Genomic DNA, 19,851 nt, shown 5'->3' with positions numbered 1-19,851 from the left:
ACATTACAAATTGACCATTAGAGCAGTACTTGTGGATTGTTCTGTAACATTATTTTACATGTAATATGTAAAACGTTGACATATTTCTGAATAAAACTTATGTTTCTTACAGTAACTTCAGTGGGGAAATAGCAATATCTTTTTGTCACCTGTATAGGTAAAAAAGAGTGTGGATATGTAGCATAGGTAAGACTCATTACCAAGTCCCTGGAGACTTTATATATGGCTGCTACTGTAATATTATTGTACTGGGGGGAAAATATAAAAAGAGTTTGTTTTCTACTAAATATAATGGTTTACATTTTGAGTCTGCCTCAAAATGAGAAACTCAAGTATGGTTTTATGTGATGGTAAGACTGATCTGGTGGTGGTTGTTAAAAAAACCCAAACAAAAAGCTTCTACTTAGCTGGTTAGTTAGGTCATTATCACTAACTCTGTTAAGTTTGTCCATTGAGTAGATGGTAAAATAGTTTACCTCAAGATCTCCCAGTTGCATCAAACTGAGAGATGTTTCCATTGCTTGTATCATTTGACCCTGCTGCTATTGAGTCATCAAATCAGTAGCAATTAAAAAGAAAAATAAGCAAGGCAAGTGACAAGATGATCTCTTTAGCAACAGTGCTCTGTTAAATCTGCTCAAATTCCTTGAGATGCAATACCTTGAAACTGCGCTGGTGTATGTGCCTAACCGCCATGTTATATTTGATGTTCCTTCTTTTGTCTTCAAAGATCTGTATCATTCAATTTTAAAGCAAGCCTGGAATCTTAAACATCTTTTATATAGTTTAACAAAAAAATATACCTAGATCCTTAATGTTCTCTGCTGGTAGAAATTTGCTTTTGGCAGCTGTTCAGACTTTTCTAATTCTCTTTCATTCCTGAAAAAAAATTTGCTTCCCAACACATGATTCTTTAATTTGTACTCCCATCACTGTTGTTAAATTTTTCGGTTTAACCTTCCTGGCTTATTTCCTGCCTTTTGGATTGTAATGTTTTTGAGGATCCTCCAAAGTTTTCAGTTGCTTGAAAAGGAAGGGAGTGGTCTACTTGCTTAATCTCACTTTTATATTTTCTTCATCAGACTCATCTTTTAATTAAGTTTATAAAGTATTACTTAATTTTACTTCTTTCTTGTAGGACTGAATGCATCATAATTGCTGTTATTTAGTAGTCAAGCTGTTTAAATTGATTGTACTTTCTGAAGAACAAATCAGAAGGCAAAATAGCTGTCAATACCATAAAGAAGAAATATTTAATCCATATTTTAAAGACTATTGATGATAGTTTTAGATGTAGAAACTATATACTGTTTTAGTAGATGTAGTATAGGCCTTAAGATTGATAGTGTAAATAACAGGTTTCTGAAGAAGTCTAATGGACAAAAACTGGCTTAATTCACAGCCTTGTATTAAAGGAACACTGATTTTATTTTTCTTGTTTTTAGTATCTGTCTCCTTGGAAACCGTACATTGTCAAAACGCAGCTTTGATGTCTGTGCCAAATTTACTGAAAGCAATAATGAAACAAAGACTACACCTTTGTGGCACCTGTTCTGTGATAGTTCTTTGCTTAATGCTACATGTGATGACTACTTTAGTCTCAATAATGTAACAGAAATTCAAGGAATTCCAGGAATAATGAGTGGAGTTCTAACTGGTAAGTTGGGAAACACAGTGATTTAAAACATTTTGGACATTATTAATTTGGCCAATGGCTGGTCAGTAATATAGTGGTCTAGTCTGTCACTGTTTCTTTACCCCTAGTCTGTGTGAAAGATTGCTACCTTGAGCATGCTTCTTCCTATAAAAGAACCTGGTTTTAGAATCTTAGTATCAAGTGCTTTAGTTTGGGCGTAATTGGAGTTTTATAGGTACTCTTTCAAAAGCTACTGTTCAATCAAAAAGGTGATAAAGTGCTCATCATAGCTTTTTTTTAAATGTGTATGCCAAACACACATTTCAATATGCCATTCATTAATATCTTTTCAAACTCTCCGGAGGGAGAACTTGTTTCCAGTTCACAGGTGGTGCAGTGAGAATGAAGTTCTGTGGATTGTCCAATGTGTACAAGTTAGTGATTGAATTAGAGAAGAGCAGTCTACAAAGTGTATAGACTTTATTCTCTTTACAGATCTGTATGGTTGTGGCAGCTTGGAATTCAGATTGCATCAAGTCATAGAATTCATCTTAAATGTGTAATAATTTGTATTGTACACACACAAATAATGTTTCTGGAAATTAAATGGATACTCTCCTTTGCATTCCCTTAAAATAAAGTTTGATTTATATAAATAGGCTACATAGGGATACAAGACAGTCACTGCTGCCATAGTACTCTAGTTTAAAATATCACATATAAAGTGTACATATACATTAAAAGATACTGAGTGAAACAAAGGCTTCTCTGAATCTAAATTTGTGGTTTAAAAAAATAATTTTCTCATTGAAAAAGGAAATTATTTACTTGTTACAAGAAATGTAACTTAGAGTTGGTTCTGAGTTTTAGGATTTACCATATGCATATCTACAATTTTTTATGGATAAGTTTGCACTTCCTGCCCCAGCTCACAAGTTAGCTGTATGTAACATTTTTTTTTGCTACCCTGTAAGATTTAAATTGTTCTTTTACTTTTTGGAGGTTTCAGGACGAGTACTATTTTTTTCCTTTGTTCCATTCACTGTTTAATGTTTCATTCAACAAGCAATCCTGTATAAAAGTATATTTTGCTAATTTATTCTCACATAATGTTAAGATCTGTAAAGACCAGGAGTCTGCTGAAAGCTCATTGTGAGCAACATGCTTTTCGGTATTCACTGCTCTTTGCTTACCTGTAGTGCATTTCATCAATTCCATTATGTTTACTCACAAAATAGTGTTATTTTTTGTTTGGTTTTGGTTTTTTTTAAGTTCCTTGCAGTTGTTTTTCCTTCTACAACTTTGAATTAACTGAGAATTATCTAGCTAGCTCTCATCTTGGTGCTAGCTCCTATTTTTGGGCTTTTTGAGTGTTCTGGATAGCACTGGTTACATCCTGATGGTCATTCTTGTAGAACTTTCCTGGTGGCTCTTCTGATTTACAAAGCTGTATTTCCATTTACTTTTACCTGTTGTTTTCTGTCTTTGAACTGTTTTTTTTTAATCCATGTGAGGAGATTACCTCTTATCCACTGTCTAGTGTAGATTACTTGGGTGAGGAATATTTTGATGATGTGGGCAATATAGATGGACTGATCCAAGTGGATTGCCTTCATTTATGTTTCCCTCAAGGAATATGAATACTTCTGACAATTTTCTTTTGCAAAAGCTAAGTTGAGGCTTCCCCAGTTTTTCAAAATTAAAGAAAAACTGTGAATAACTACTAAGTTTTGTCAGAAATAAAAAAATAACTTCCCTGTTTATTGCCTCTATCAACTGCTATTGTTGCTATTGACTGTTCCTGTAGAGATGCTACTCATGAGTCCTTTGTTTCTGTGTCTCTCTGAACACTTTTAAATTAAAGAAACGGCCTTCCATTTGTCCTTGGATATCAATACTATTTCACATTAACCTCAGATATTTCAGTGTTCTTGGAGATTTCAGGCTGAGTACTACTTTTCCTGCTTTTGAAAATATGTGCTCTACTTCTGTTCACTGATTAACATTTCTCTGAACAAGAGCTACTCCATAACAATGGATTTCACTATCCTAGTTACATCTAATGCTAAAACTAGGTGTCTTACTTGCTGAGTGTGAGCACACATTCTGATACCTAGCATAAGCTTGAGCTCTCATGGCAGAGATTTCTCAAGGAGAGTTTTCTTCCACTTGATGAATTTTCTGCCTTGTGTGAAGACTTCAGAGCTGCAGGCTCTGCACATTTAAGTTTCTTGAGCTGTGACTGGGAATATTTAGATGCCATGACTGGGTGTCTCAGGACGTGTGCTAAGTCCTCACACCATCTATTGGGCACTCATATAGAGTAAGTATTCATCTCTTACATACCTTCTGTGAGTGTTGTCCAAGCAATAATAAATCATTCTGCAAGTGGCTGACTAAATAGGCCACTATAACCTTAACAGAAATTATACAGTTCTGCTACTAGCTTTATCAACATTATTCTGATGGTGGTAGCATGTTGGTCTGATACACTGAGCCTGTTCTTGTGTATGTACCCTAAATGTTAGCTGCTAGAGGAGCCTTAGCAATCAAGGAATGGTCCTAGAAGGGCCAAATATCTGGACTTTTCTGAAAAGTTATTCTTTTTTCTCACCCTTTCGAGGAGGGTGAGAAACTTTCTAGTCCACTTGGATTATCACTTTTGGGAAAATGAGCACAGGAAAGCTCTGTGTGACATGTTATGAAATAGGAAGGTGATTTCTATTCAAGAAAATATCTAATCCAATTTTACCCATGTGCTGGCATGAACACTTCCACAGTTAGGTTGTATGCATTGCAGTGCTCAGGTCATTGTCACTCCTGCGTCATGCTGAATAAAGGACACAAGTTGTTGAGTGTGTTATAAACGTAATTGCCAATTAAGCCAGATTAATAGTTTACGAGAGTCAAATTATTATAAAGTAACAAAGTATAAAATTTATTTCGTGTTTGAATTTCACAATTTAAGCAAGCCACGAATTAAAACGGACAGAGTCAAGCCTGGGACTTTGGCTCTGGGTGACACACACACTCAGCTCTGGGCCCCTGTCGCTCCAGAGTGGCTGTGGCATGATTTGCTTGAGTTTGAGTCCAGTTCTTATACTCTTTTTCTTGCTGAAGGCGAGGATGTCCTTTGTCCTTTTCATAATCAAGCGAGTTTCCAAAGCTGCTCTGGTCCAGGGATAATACTATCAGATGGAAGACAGTCCAGGTCCTGGTGTCTCGGGAATAATTCACGGGTTACTTGTTCCTTGCTAGATGAGTCCTTGATGACTGTGTTCACAATACACAAACCCATGTCCGGGAAGATATACAGTTTAAACAGTCTTTTACCGGTAGCTCTTTATACGTTAACGGATTTCCCAGAAACGGACTATAGGCTAAGTGAATTATCATCAAATATGCTATCTCTCTAGCTATCTGTGGCCAGGTGTGCCACAGATAGCTTATTCCTGACTTAGTCAAGATTCCCCAGTTCCTGTGCTGCTTCTGCCTTCTTCACATGTAAATGTAGCAGGACTGTGTGTGGTATGTGTGAGACAACAGCTTCTCCCAACCTCCGAGAGCTGCTATATCAATCTTTATTCGTTAGCTCTAGTAACTAGCCTGGACATGTTTCCCCTAGCAGTCTTTATATGTAGTTTTAAACCTCTAATATTCTTCTAATAAATCTGAGTTCTTATAGTAAAATCATATTTCATTATACTCATAATGATAATAACATCACACCCAGTACCTTTAATTGTATAATACTATTTTATCTACCTATGAATTTTTGACATATCTGTAACAATTGCTTATTAAGAATTTAAGTGCTTTTGATTGGCAATTCAAACTGTATTGGAATTTACCTATATTGCTGATGGGACATGCCTTGGCTTGCCTGGCCCCTGTGTCTGAACCAAATAGTGGCAGCGGTGGTGTTTCACCCTAGAGACACTACTGGCTAGCTGGGTGTTGCAGTTAGGCACGTGAGAACAAGTCCAGGCATGCTGTGCTCCGGTAGTGGCGGGATGGAGTTTTGCTCTCGCAGAGGTCTGCTCTTCAGGTTCCCTCTGACGGAGAAGCTTTAGGGCAAGGTGAAGAAAAGGAGTCAGTTCTGATAAAGGGTTTAAATCCAGAGTTTGTGTTGTAGACCACAGGCCTCTGAATGTAGCAACAGCTCTAACAGAACTCCCGCCTGCGTGGTCTGCTTGCCCTTTTACCTGGGGGACAGGGGGAAGGGACGGAGAGGAAACCCACCAACCCAGGTACAGGAGAGGAGGTCCCAAGGAGCAAAGGACACCTGGATTGTGCAATGCCCTCCCAAGGTGGAGGGCATCTTTTGAATCTGCCCAATCACTCAACGCCCTTCTGGAATTCCAGGATTGATAGACAGTGCTTAGCAGGGGTCAGGGTGGGGAAAGGAGAGGTGATTGACACACCTGGGGAAGGAATCTTCAGTGAGAAACCCAGGGTATCTGAGGCAAACTATGACATCACACCGCAACAAAACTGATTTTTGGATTTTCTTCTTATGTTTCACAGGGGGTAGATAGATGCTAATTTGGAGATGCTAATTTGCTAGGCTTATTTTACATCACTCATCAAACCTCTGCTAAAATTCCTGAAATTTAAAATTCTCGTTTCATTAACTTCATATGGCTTCAATCTTATCTCTAGATCAGTCTGTTACTCCTCTTCATTTGATTGTAGTAATACACATAGCATTCCTTAGCAAATAATACTTATTTTTAATCTTTATTCTGCTTTCTTTTCTCCTTCTCATACATACTTCCATATATGCTTACCAATTGTAAGTTTTTTTTAAAAAATCTGGGTATGAGTACCCTCTCTTTGGCCACTTATGGTTCAAAGTCCATCTTCTGTTGTGCTCAAGGTTACTTTTTGCTATTATAAAGGGTTAGAATACTGTACTTGAATTCCCTAGAGTTGTTCAGGATGTCTGAAAATCAGCTATTTAATCATCCTGGCAGTCCATGGGAATTGCTTATTTCCTTGCTATAAAATCCTTTGCCTTCTTGACAGGCCAGAAGAGTATCTACTTTGTTTTTTTCACATATAATAGGACACATTGTCTCATTTTCAAATAAGAATCAGTGTGGTCTGTTCTCACAGTCTTATCAACACAACCAGTGTTTTCCACAAATGTAAGCTCTCAAATTTATTCCTTGACCCATCACTTTTCAAACAAATATGCTTAGTTTGCTGGGGAATTTGAGCCATATTCTGCTGGGGGTTTTTTGCTTATCAGTGATCTTCTGGAGTCTGGTTATGCTGCTTTTGTCACCATATGGAAATCTTTTGCCATTGACAGCTGAATCCTGAACTGTTATGCAGGATTATTCTGTACAGGAGGTGTCAAAGAACTCAAATTCTACTGTTAAGTAGCATTTCTTTTTCATACTGCTCCTCAAAATACAAGAACAAGAAGTATTAGTGTATATACTAAGATTCCTTGAACCTGGAGATAAGTTTCCTTATTTTTTCACAATAGAACATCTGTGTGCCTGTGCAATGTTAAGTGTACACTCTACAAATACATTAGAATTTAATTCTATAACTATATTTTGCTTTAGAGGAAGAGAAAATTTTTCAGGACACATCTCACACGCTACTGCATTTTTACTAGAATGGACTGGAGTGTCCACCCATTAAAATTGGTATTAATCATACTGGGAAACGTCTGATTTTTGTGTAAGAAAAAGGTATCTGATTCCTAGGATTACTGCATTCTCACTAGTTGATATCTTGAAACAGAGAGATGACATTGATTTTGTTTTTTCCCCCACCTTCTAGATAATCTCTGGAGTGCCTATTCAGAAAAAGGATCAATCGTTGAGAAAAAAGATCAGCCATCAGTTGCTGGATCAGAAGAATCAAAAATGGGTGGACTTCCTTATGTTTTTACAGACATCACGACCTACTTCACAATGCTTGTAGGGATTTATTTCCCATCTGTGACAGGTAGACACAATTATTTTTCTTGCATAAGGATGTGTACTTATATCTGGGGAAAAATATTCATGTGAAATTTTTTCATTTTCATCAATCTTATAGGTGACTCATGCTGTTGCAAGTTTCTGTGTCTGAGGTTCTGTACCTAAAACCTTCTGGTACTAGGGAGACATAGATCGTGGCTGATGACTTTTGGAGTTATAGGACTTAAACAAGAAATCTGTTTAAGGGCCATTTCTATGTCTGCAAAGAAAGCAAAACCCTCATGTGTTACTAAATGTTTATTCAAAATAAGGTGCCTTTATAACACTTTAATCTTAAAGGCTTGAGAGAACAGTTTAATATTAAAATTATTCTTCCAGTGTCCAAGCTGCCTGGTTAACTGCCTGGGATTTGTTCACATGTCCAATATTTTGCCACATTAACTGTGTAGACTTTTTTGTTAAGCCCAGACTAGTTGTATTTCACTTGCCTCAGCTCATGCTTGAATGAAAAAAAAACAGACATGTTTTTCTTCAAAAGTCCCAGCTGAAGTAATTGTAATATCAAGTAACAGACTAGAACTCCAATAAGAAGTTGCTGCATTGTTTGCTAGTTTATTATGAAGTGGAATCATCCCTTTGTATTCAGTTTGAACCCCACTGCTCCCATTTCTTTACTTCAGACTCTTACCAACATTTCATCATATCTGAACCCATGGTTTTATTCCATGGAGTTTGACTATGTTTTTGCACTGGAACACCTTGACATTAGCTTCCATATTTTTGCTTCCAGTGGTCAGGTCAATTCTAGGAGAGATAGCAGAATTAGTTATTGTATAGGTTTCTTTCCGTCCTGTCACTGTAAGTGCTACAAAGTAATTCTGTTCTCTTTTTAGATTCACACGCATGTGATTTTTCTAACCATTATTTTTCTTGCCTGCTCCTTTCTTTTTTGCTTCTAAGGTTTTATTTGTTAGTTTACTGATTTGCTTGCTTACATTTGCTTGTTATTAAGTTGGTCTGTTTAGTAGAAAGTTAGTGCATTAGCTCATACTGGCTAAAATTGCTAAGTCCTTATTAATTTATAACATCCATCCCTAGTAGCAAAATTGCTCCTCTTTGTATTTCTTCATTGCAAGAATGATTTTGAGGTAATGCTTGAAAAATATTTTTTTTAATTTCTCTTTTTACTGACCTTTATAGGATTTGCTTACTCAAGTGAGTAGTAACACAGATCTCTGAATGAAATGAAGGTATAAATTGAGAATTTGTGTGGGATTATAATATGCTTCTGTAGCCTGCTCCATTGGTAATCCTTGAGTTAAATTTGGCTTAAAATTAAATGTTCTTATTTTCTTAGTTATTATCATGGAGTTATTATTATTGTTTTTATGACATTAATTTTGTTTCTTTTTAAGGTATTATGGCAGGTTCAAATAGATCTGGAGATCTAAAGGATGCTCAGAAATCTATTCCTACTGGAACAATTTTGGCTATTTCAACTACATCTTTTATTTGTATCCTTTATACTGTGGCTGTTTTCTTAGTCTACATTCTGTAGCTATAGCAGGTTTTTCACTGGAAAATCAATAGAGTTTCCTGAGTAGGAAATGAATGAAATCTAAACTGAAAAGAAATCTTTCATATTTGTCTAAAATACCAGTATAATTTATAAATATTATTAAAATATGTCAAATTTTATGAACAAATATATATATATATATCCTACTAATGCTTCAAATTCCAATATATAATTGATGGTTTTAGTCAAGTGGTCTGAAGGTTTTTAGCATTAGGCTTCAGTTGGCAGATTGTTGTCATACTCAGTACAACCAGATATTAAACCAACCAGTAATAGTAGTTGTCAGTCCTTCAAAACCTAGACGACACAAGTACTTGCTTATTTGTATGAGAAAATACCTGTTCTATTGCATGATATATGAGCTGGCTACTTCCAGTACTTCACAAATCACTGTGAAATACAGTCATAAAGAACACAAACTAAAAAATCGTAGCAGGGAACAACTGAGAAAAAAAACAAACAAAAAAGCAGCCAGGAAACACACACACATGCTGCATCGTCATGGACATTTTCATTTCATACCTTGGTGAAAAAAAGTGGGGTTTCCTTTATATGATTTTTTAGAGAGTAATCTTCCTTCAGTCTCAGTAACAGATCTCTCCTGTATAGTGTTATTTGGTGCCTGTATAGAAGGTGTAATATTAAGAGATAAGTAAGTAATATTCAGCTTCTAATATTACATGGAGTATATGTAATCATATGTTATATTAATAGGACTTATTAATGGCTCTTGTGTGAAATATCTATGTCATATATATTTCTTTTGCTTAGTTTAAAACTGCAGGGAAAGTGTGTCTGTTAAACTGAGATGGCTGTAAAAACTGGTCAGGTTATTAGACTGTATGCCGTCAAGAATCGGAAGCAGAATCTAAGATAAATGTTTGAAGTTGAACCAGCCTAACGAAATGTTCTTGATGAAGAAAATCATAATTAGTATTTGCAGAGCTGATGGATAAGGGGATATTACTTTGAGAGAAGTAATGGGTTTTTGAGGAACAAATTTAAAAATTTGACAGTTACATGACAAGGGGAGTTTGTAAGAAGACTGCAGTGCACCATCAGACCCATGATTTTCACTAGACATATGACTATTTTTTGTTTTAAAATCTCAGTAATACATCAGGAGTCATGTCTATTTTCAGCCATGTAATTGTCTGATTAATTTAAGGCATAATATGAAGAATGAAGGGAATAAATGTGATGGACATGAGTATGAAGAGAATCTCCATATTTTGATCAATTTCTCCACTAGGAGAAGTTGGTTAATATGAAACTTTTGTCAGGTTTCACAATTGTTTTCTTGCTGGTGTGTGGTTCTCTTTTCTACTGAGGCCCATGTTTGCTTATGGTGATAAAACAGTGTCATTGGGGTATTGTTTAAAAGGTGGTGAAATTGATGCTGAGACAACTTATTTCATAAGTCTAGAAGGAAAACCGTAAGTTAAAATCTGGATTCTAACCAAACTAATACAAGAAGCAGAAGGCGGTCCATGGAAGGCTTTTGACACTCTCTCACAGCATCCTCATGGGCAAACTCAAGAACTGTGGACAGTGAGGTGGATTGAGAAGTGGCTGACTGGCAAATCCCAGAGGGTCATGATCAGTGGCAGAGTCTAGTTGGACGCCTGTAACTAGTGGTGTCCCCTAGGGTTCTATATTGGACCAGTGGTATGCCCTTGTGGCCAAGAAGACCAGTGTAATCCTACAGGAATAAATAATGCACACTCCATTTTCTTCATGGTGGAAAAGCCATTTCTTTATTCACATAACTTCTTTTTATACAGTGTTACAGACCTCGTGTGTGACTCCAGTTGGTTAGTATCACTGGCCAGGGGTCTATGTACAAATCACGAACAGGATGGGACTGCTAAGGAATACGTCTCGAGCCATTTTATTATCCAGCATCAGTCTTATTACATGCTTATGACAATGGGAAGATGCCAGCAGCTCACATCCCAGGCAGCAGACAAAGAACTTCATGTTACAACTTACTTTAAAAGCTTTTTTGACCAATCACACAAAGCAAAAGCATATTGACAGTAGTTCTATCCAACCACTATAAGCACACGTACCTTCGGTTAAAAATGCTTGCTTATTTCAAATACAGTACCTGCTTGTAAGCCTTAAAACACAATGCACAGAGCTCCATTACTAAGCTTAGAACTTCCTAATGTCTTGCTAGATAGACTTTTCTGCAGCTTAGGGAGTTGTTCTATCCAAGCGTTAATACACAGACCATAGTTATATTTGTCCTTTTCTGCTTCTTATATAATTTTTCTGGTGACAACTCTTATGGCTAGTGCTTAGCTCTCTAATCGCAGTTCTGCTGTCTCTGAGGCCTATCTTTTGCAGCTTTCCCAAAACCCTCTGATTTTAAGGATTCCCACAAGTAGCTTTCTCGCCAATTACTTTATTGGTTAGTAACAAGTTGTTATCCTGTATTGACTGGTCACTGAAACCCCCGGTGTGTATGTGCAGGAAACGTTGCTTGTGAGAGATAGTTTTCATTTTTCTATCTAATGGTGTAAAAACAGTTTATACAGGTGCTAGTTGTTTTTCACCCAGAAATAGATTGTTATGTTAACAAACTGCTCACACCAGGATTGCTTTCACATGGGAATTTGTAAAGTGCTACCTTGACAAGGCCTGCCACTGATTCCAGGAGAGCAGGTCTGATCTTATGAGGCCTTTCTTTTATGATTTTTCTACCTTAATGCAACATAATCCTGGTTTGCATTAGGAGGAAGAGCATTGCCAGTAGGTCAAGGGAGATCATTCTGCCCCTCTACTCAGCCCTGGTGAGACTGCATTTGGACTGCTGTGTCCATTTCTGGGCTCCTCAGTACATGAGTGACATGGAGCCTCTGGAGGTCCAATGGAGGGCTATGAAGATGATAAAGGGATTGGAGCATCCCTCTTATGAGGAAAGGCTGAGGGAACTGGGACTGCTCAGCCTTAAGAAGAGACAACTGAGAGGGGACCTCATCAATGTATTTAAGTAACTAAAGTAGGGGTGCTAAGAAGATGGACCTGGGCTCTTGTCAGTGGTGTCAACCAACAGGACAAGAAGCAATGGGCAGAAACTGATGCACAGGAAATTCCACCTGAATATGAGGAAGAAGTTCTCTACTGTGCAAGTGATTGTGCACTGGAACAGATTGCCCAGAGAGCTTTTGGAGTCTCCGTCACTGGAGATATTCAGGAACTGTCTGGACACAATCCTGTGCATTGCACTCTGCTTGAGCAAGGAGGTTGGATCAGACTGTGGTTCCTTCCAACATTACTAGTTCTGTGATTCTGTGATTTTTACTTTACAGTGATATTGCTGCATCAGTGAAAATATCTGTTAGTTTTTTCTTCATGATAAATAAATAAATAAATAAAAGCCAAATCAAACTGCCTAGGAAATAGTAAATGAGTTCTGAAATAAGAAATTAAAGCAGAGCTAAACTCATATTTTTGACATTTACAGGGCAAGGGGGGAAGAGGGAATTTTGTAAGCTCTTAGCTGTCGTTAAGAGAAGGTTGCATTGTAGCAAGAACCTTGAGTCCATGAACTTTCATTTACTTTGCTGCCAGTTCTTATTTGGCTGAAATTCAGCTGAACAGTCAAGTGTGTGGATTTTCAGTCTGGTCTAAAAACTGTGTTCTGAGGCTTTTTTCATTATGATGGTCATATCTGCAATGGGGAAAAGTAGGTTGTACATTTTTCTGTTTCTTGCATCTCTTGAAGTTATTCCTATCCTGTGTTTAGTTGAAAAATAGGCATTAGAATTTGAACTAAGAATAAATGTGCAGTTACAGAAATCTTGTTATACAAGCACATTATGGGTTTTATCCTATAATTTTGAGGAGTGTGATTTCCCTTTTTTTTTTTCATCTGCTGAAAATAGTACGTAGTCGTACTTCCAAACTTGGGCATAAGCAAGCATTTGAACACTGACATATTATATTCACTTCATTGCTGTGTTTCTTGACCCTATTTTAAAAGCAGGTCTGAAAAGACAAAAAACATTTAATTTTCCTTAGTTTTTCTCTTCTCCTATTTCTGTAGACTTTTCCTTTTATTTAGAAAAAACTGAACTTATCAGGAAAAAATAATGGTGGTATCACAGTAGAGATAGCCTTAAAATTAATTTTAGCTGCTTACTAACAACAGTAAGATGAACTACAAGAACCTTACTTGCTTTTAAATCAAAACTGCAAGTTCGAAGGAGGGGGTAGGGTGGAATAACATTTTTGTAGTTTATTCAAATCATGCCTAAATTAACACAAAGTTAGGTAATCTAAAAAAAAAAGTGGAGGTGGTATTGGATGGGACACTCAGGACTGTAATGAGAGCACCTCTTCCTGACTTCTACCCACTTGTTTGCTCTAGTAAATTAGAAGTTGCATCAAGTTGCACAGTAGCCAGAAGATGTGGAAAATTCAAAATGGTTGTGTCTGGTAATTTCTCTATTTACTTATTGTATGTCAGTGTCACACTTTTAAAAGGAAATTTGTGAATTTGTGATTTGTGAATCTCCTGCTTATGCCCCAGGCTATCTCTCACAAGGATCCGTAAGATACAAATGTACATACTCGTGCTATTGTTTTAATTCAGAAACGTTTGCCAAGATATCTGATAATTGCTTCATATCTGCTCAGAGGCAGCACTTATTGTGATTATAATGTCTTCTTTAAAACAGCACAATAAAGAGAGATTGCTTGGTTGGGAAATCCTATGGTGCGTACTGTAACACAGTGTTTATTGTCAAAAAGTGCTGTTGTCCAAAAAGATTGAAATGTGGGTTTTGAAGCTATAGTAAAAGTTATTTGAATGCTTACTGATTCTTTTTTTGTTTTGTTTTAGTTATTTTTTTCCCTTTTCTTTCCTAAGGTTTGGAGAAGCAGTTAATGGAAATCTGGTGGTTGGTACACTGGCTTGGCCTTCTCCATGGGTTATTGTGATTGGTTCATTCTTTTCAACATGTGGTGCTGGTCTCCAGAGTCTCACTGGTGCACCCCGGCTATTGCAGGCCATTGCAAGAGATGGCATTGTACCGTTTATTCAAGTGAGATTTTTTTTTGTTCATGTAATTACAGTATTTTGAAAAAAAAAAATTGACGCCTTATTTCTGCTGTTCCTGTAGAATGTGAAGAAAAGATTTGGAGCTCAGTTCTATTTCTGTACAATAACAGATCAGGCTATTGTAGAACAAAGTGTGAGCTTCAATGTTTTTGTGCAGTGCAATTTAATTATATTTGATTTTACACATAAAAGTTAGTGGTTCCAAACTGAGAATGTAGTGTTCTATAAATGGAAATAAATGACTAAGAAGCAACTCATAACTGAACTTCTAGACTCTAGGCTGTGTTTACTGCTTGCATTTGTGAACAGAGTTATTTAATCTGACTATGGAACTGCATAAAACTTCTTATATTATGGAGATGAAATTCTAATTTTTATTCATTTTTGTAAGGTAAATTAAGTCAGTAAAGATGTAACAATAGAATTGTATCCCATGACTCCAAAGAGTCATGAAGATTTCTTCCAAGATCTCTGTGCATGTTTTAAGAAGTAAATCAGATTTTTCTCAAAGTAAGGGAGCTGGAAAACAGAAGATGATGAGAGAATTCTTGCTGGGCTGTTTCTGCAAAACCTAGACGACTGCACTTGAGTTAAAAATAAGTAAATAAAACTCCAAAAGTTTATACTGTCTGGAGAGCAAAGCTGTGATCGGTATGGTGAAGTTTGGAGTTTGAAAGCTTACCTCAAGACTTGCAAGACTCTCTGTAACAGGAAATAAATATGCCAAGTATGCTAGGGTGGAGGGACTGAGTAGTGGTGGAGTTTGACTTGTCAGGGGAAAGGGGCTGTAATGCAGTAAGTTTTAAGTTCTGGATAGTATAGAGAAAAAGAAACAAGAAAAATTTACTTTTGCCTGAAGCAAAAATTTGGTAGAGAAAAGGTGACATTATGATTATATGTCCCGAGAGTTAGACTTGAAAGGAATGAAGAATCAAAAGGAAAGATTTGTGGTTCAGGAAGTGAGAGAAAGAGAATTGAAGAGAAGCAGGATATTTAGAGAGGAATTTGACACTTCAGGATGCACTTGTTGTTTTGGAGTGATATGGTTACTGCATGGACAATCAAGAAAATGCAAGGAGATTATTATAGAAGCAAAACTATGACATATTTAAGAAAAAAAACCCAAAATACTTGAAACTGGAGTAGGAAAAAAAAGGTATTTTAATATAATAGTAGGGAAATTGATGGAGGACAGGAAGCTAAAAGAAGAGAACAGCATGGAGAATGAATGAGGTCTTAATTTCTTAATTGCTGTATTTGAATGGAGGGATATGGAGGAGAATAAATACCACTGGAACCTCAGGCATTCCATCTGTCACCAGTATGACTGTATAGAATTCTCCACAAAGGAAATTACCACATGCAAAATATTTTTGGTAGGGCTCTGTGCAGGATCATAGTCTTGTCTAATTTCTCTTTAAGGGTTAATATTATGTTGATAAGTACTGAATTGACGCCTAATTTCTATGTTACAAAAAGTACTGGCCTAAACTATATTAGCTTTTTACTAGGCATAAATCTCTTATGCATATGGTTTTTAATTTTCTTAAGAATATTTCAGTAAGAGCTGCCTTAGGACTTCAATGTTATGTAGTCATTGCTTACTTTAGTAAGCATATTTCATATTGGAAATGTGTGTTTTGCAATTTTAATTTTGGCTTTTCATAGGATAGACTGCATAATTTTCCTTTGTAACTAATACCTTTAGTTTGAGTTAGAACTAAATAAGTTAGTTCATGATTTGCACCATAGTTTATTACTGTATAATGAACAGCTTTCCCTAATCTTACTGTGAACTTGAATTGAACTAGATATTTGGTCATGGAAAAGCAAACGGAGAACCAACTTGGGCTCTGCTCCTCACTGTTGGTATTTGTGAAATAGGAATTTTGATAGCCTCATTGGACAGTGTAGCACCGATTCTTTCAATGTAAGTATGAGTGTGATGTTATATGTTCTTAAGTTAAATAGTGTTTTCTTTTAAAATTAACTAGGTAATTGTTTTTCTTTTTGAAATAATACACGTTACACTTCGTTTACTATCAAATTATATTCCTATTTGATCCTGGAGATAATATGAAACAATAAAATGTTTTGGCTGAACTAATTTCTAGGCACAAAGAAGTTTTTCCATGACAGAGGTCTGGAATGCTAATAAAAATACGTTCAACTTTTAAAAAACTTGGATTTTAAAATAATAATTACTGCTATTTTAGGTCAAGTGCATCTAACAGAGACAGACAAAATTCAGTCTTTTAGAATATGAATAGAATTTTTAAATTGATTTTGTACAGAACATGATACCATCTAAGCTACTATAGAAAAAGAAAAAATTTAACTCTGTCCCAGCCAAAAATAATACACTATGATTGTCAGTTATTTGCCACGTTTGTCTTCAAAATATGTGTTTGAGGCTCTATATTATAATAATATGATATTTTGAGGCCTAATACTCTGTAAGCAGTCTTAATATGTGTCTTGTGTTCTCTTGACCACTGTGAACATAGTATACAGAAAACTGTATAATAGTATACAGGAAACTGGACACCTTCCTTCCCTTTTTTGGATTGTGATTGTATTTTAATGCACATCTGTCTAGTATGTTTCTCATTAGAAAATGCTCTTTCCTTCTCAACAGGTTTTTCCTTATGTGCTATATGTTTGTGAATCTGGCTTGTGCAGTTCAGACACTTTTGCGAACTCCCAACTGGAGACCTCGTTTCAAGTATTACCACTGGTAGGGAATATTTCTTCATTCAGAAGAGTTAAAACGAACTATACAGCCCTAAATTGTTAATTTTATTGCAATAATAAAGCAAAATCTCCTTTCTGACTTAAATGAGTTATGATTCATGCACTCAATAAGAGCGATAATTTGTTTTCATGTTTTTAGAATAGCAGCATACTCACAACAGTGATCATGAAAATGTGTAGCCACAAGTAATATAGATGGTTTGGAAAAGGTTACAGGATAACATTTTATTCTGCTTAGAAGCCAAGAGATCCTCTGTGGGAAAATGAGGATGAAAAACCATGAAATCTCCCTTGTATATATACTTAAGGAGAACTGGTAAAAATGTTCAGGGAAGGTTAGGACAATTTTCATTTTGGTTATGCAAAAAATACACAAACCTAAAATTTGTACAGAAAAAAAGTCTCATTCAATATACATCAGTTGGTTCACTGATGATATGATGACTGGTTTTAAAATATGCTTTGGACATTGCATTTAATAACTGAAGTAAACCCTTTAAAAAGTGAGTAATAATACAGAAGGTGAAAGTGTGTTTTTTTGGTTTAATCTTTTTTAATGGGTTAAGAGTTTCAACATCTCAAACTAAGATTGGGAAAGTTCTTGATTGTTTTCTAACTGTATGTTAAAAGTACATAACTTAATTAAAAATAATTCTGTTGAGAAATTTTACTGCTGAAATAACCTTAAATACTAGAGCATTTAGTAGATAAACTGGCATGATTCTAGGATGTAAGAGTTACTTATGATTTTTCCTTTTAAAGAGTTGAGTGAAAAGAAAATGTTGCAGTTTTAGCTTTGAAAAAACTTGTTGAATCTGCTCTGCAGTTACATAGTAGTTTGACACCTGACCCTCCAAATACATTTGTCAACAATTCATTTTTCTGAGACATCAGTGAGGCAGCTGACTCACTGTGTGACTACTTCTAGCCAAAGTAGGTGTGGGAATGTTCAGCAGGAATTGGGATGCCATTTTCTTTTCTGAGTGAAAGTAGAGTCATAGATTAATTCAGGCATGAAAGAGCAGCTGTTGTTCTTTTACACAAACTACAAGACTGATGTCCTCAGAACTTGCAGAAAGTGAGCTTCATTGAGCTTGTAGAAAGCATTCCCTTAGTTTAAAATTGAACTCAGTGCACTAAAGTACCTAACTAAAGGTACCAAACCAAAGTTAACTATGTTGACACCCCATCAATATAGTCAAAGTTAGCTCTGATTTGGAAATTGGGTGAAAACTAATTTGGGAGGTTGTATATGACTAAAAATATACACAAAACTGTGAATTTTGAGATGATTTACAACTAAATTTGATAAATATGGGCAAACCAGGCATATAGACTTGAGTTTTGAAATGCTTTTGTAATTTTTTCAACTTACATTCTTTCTTCTTCGTAACCTTTCGAAGATTGTTTTCTGTATTCTACTGACTTGTGTTATTGGCCAAGAGACAGACCACAGCAGAAGTGAAGAACAGAACTGATGAGTCAAATTGAATTTAAACTAATCAACAGTTTTTGCTGGAAGTAACAGACTTGTTTTTCACTGTTTGAATTTTTTAGCTTAAATTCAAATCATCAGTAATATGTGATAATGTGTTTTGAAACTGAGCTTACTTGGAGGTACTGAAGTTTCAATACTGTATATACTACAAATGTAGTAAATCTATTGTTATATTTAATTTAGATGCATTATTTATTTCATGCAAAGGTTCTGAATGCAATTTTTTCATATAAGCTAAAATTAGGACAATGTATTTTTTATTTTATAATATCTAAAAAAAATAGCCTTTGAAGGTGAAAGGCCTTTCTGGAAGTTAAATAAAAATTACTTTGTGGAATATTTGCATGCCTATTTAAAAAAATGGAAAAAAATGGTTTCTTTTAGGACTCTTTCATTCCTGGGGATGAGTTTATGTCTTGCCTTGATGTTCATTTGCTCTTGGTACTATGCTTTGATTGCCATGCTAATCGCAGGATGTATATACAAATACATAGAATATAGAGGGTAAGACCATATATCTTATTTATTCTATATTTAATATCTTTACCATTCAGCAGAAAGCTCTTTTGTATAAAATAGATACAATTGAAGTAACAATGTTCAGAGTATTCTTTAAAGCAAGCTAAGATCCCATCTCTGTTAAGGGTTGTAAGTTTTCCGATTTGAATTTCTCTGGAAGATCTATTACATACTTTTCATCAGTGAGAACTGACGGAAGTAAGAACAAGCAAGTCTGGGAAACTCTTGCTGAAGAAGAGATGATGGTGTAAACTTTTGGTACTTCAGGAACATTACCTTTCAATGTCAAGCAGCAGCTATTACAAAACTGTAAATTATTATTATCTTGTGCAGAAGCTCAAACTCAGATTTTTGTGTTTGTGGACTTGATTACTTTCTAGACTTAATCTTTAAATTTCAGCATACTTTGCACTGAATGCATTTGTCAAGAGATAGTCATACCTGTAGGACATGCTGAGCAACTATGAGTCTTAAAGTGTTCATAAAAAAACTCCAAAAACAAAACCCAGCAAAGACCCCAATTAAACAACATATAGAAACACTACAGGTAATTATGATCAGTAAAGGTGCATGGTGTCCCTTTCTAAGGATAGATAACCTATGCTGAAAGAAAACAGTCATATCTTGGAGCAGGAAATTGAAGCTAGGCCACTGTTTTGATGAGTGATTAAGCACAGCTCTTAAGTGGATCAGCTGGTATAAACTGTCCCACCCTGTGGATCATCCATCTTTTAATATCTCCATTTCCAGATTAGAGGCTTTCCTGGTTTATAACATCTCCATTTACTGGGCTAATGATAAGGAAATTAATTTCCCAATTTTAATGAGGTAGTCAGATCAGATGGTAACAGA

The 19,851-nt window shown here is 35.7% G+C and overlaps 1 protein-coding gene across 8 annotated transcripts in view; it reads left to right on the top strand.

Moving 5' to 3' along the window:
- The window catches only part of LOC119697367 (solute carrier family 12 member 7-like), a 76,886-nt gene that overhangs the window by 27,357 nt on the left and 29,678 nt on the right, over positions 1-19,851 (top strand). For 7 of the 8 annotated variants that reach the window (XM_038128078.1, XM_038128073.1, XM_038128080.1 and 4 more), the window contains exons 8-15: positions 1,446-1,657; positions 7,436-7,603; positions 8,994-9,092; positions 9,752-9,809; positions 14,037-14,211; positions 16,040-16,158; positions 16,867-16,965; positions 18,865-18,984. In XM_038128078.1, coding sequence (XP_037984006.1) covers positions 1,446-1,657; positions 7,436-7,603; positions 8,994-9,092; positions 9,752-9,809; positions 14,037-14,211; positions 16,040-16,158; positions 16,867-16,965; positions 18,865-18,984 — 1,050 coding nt within the window. The remainder of the gene's footprint in view (positions 1-1,445; positions 1,658-7,435; positions 7,604-8,993; positions 9,093-9,751; positions 9,810-14,036; positions 14,212-16,039; positions 16,159-16,866; positions 16,966-18,864; positions 18,985-19,851) is intronic. The other variant, XM_038128079.1, reaches the window with a different exon arrangement.

This window comes from Motacilla alba, chromosome 2 (assembly GCF_015832195.1).
Source record: "Motacilla alba alba isolate MOTALB_02 chromosome 2, Motacilla_alba_V1.0_pri, whole genome shotgun sequence".
NCBI classification, from domain to species: domain Eukaryota; kingdom Metazoa; phylum Chordata; class Aves; order Passeriformes; family Motacillidae; genus Motacilla; species Motacilla alba.
Note: the sequence above shows the minus strand (reverse complement) of the source record. Positions and strands in the feature narration are given on the sequence as shown.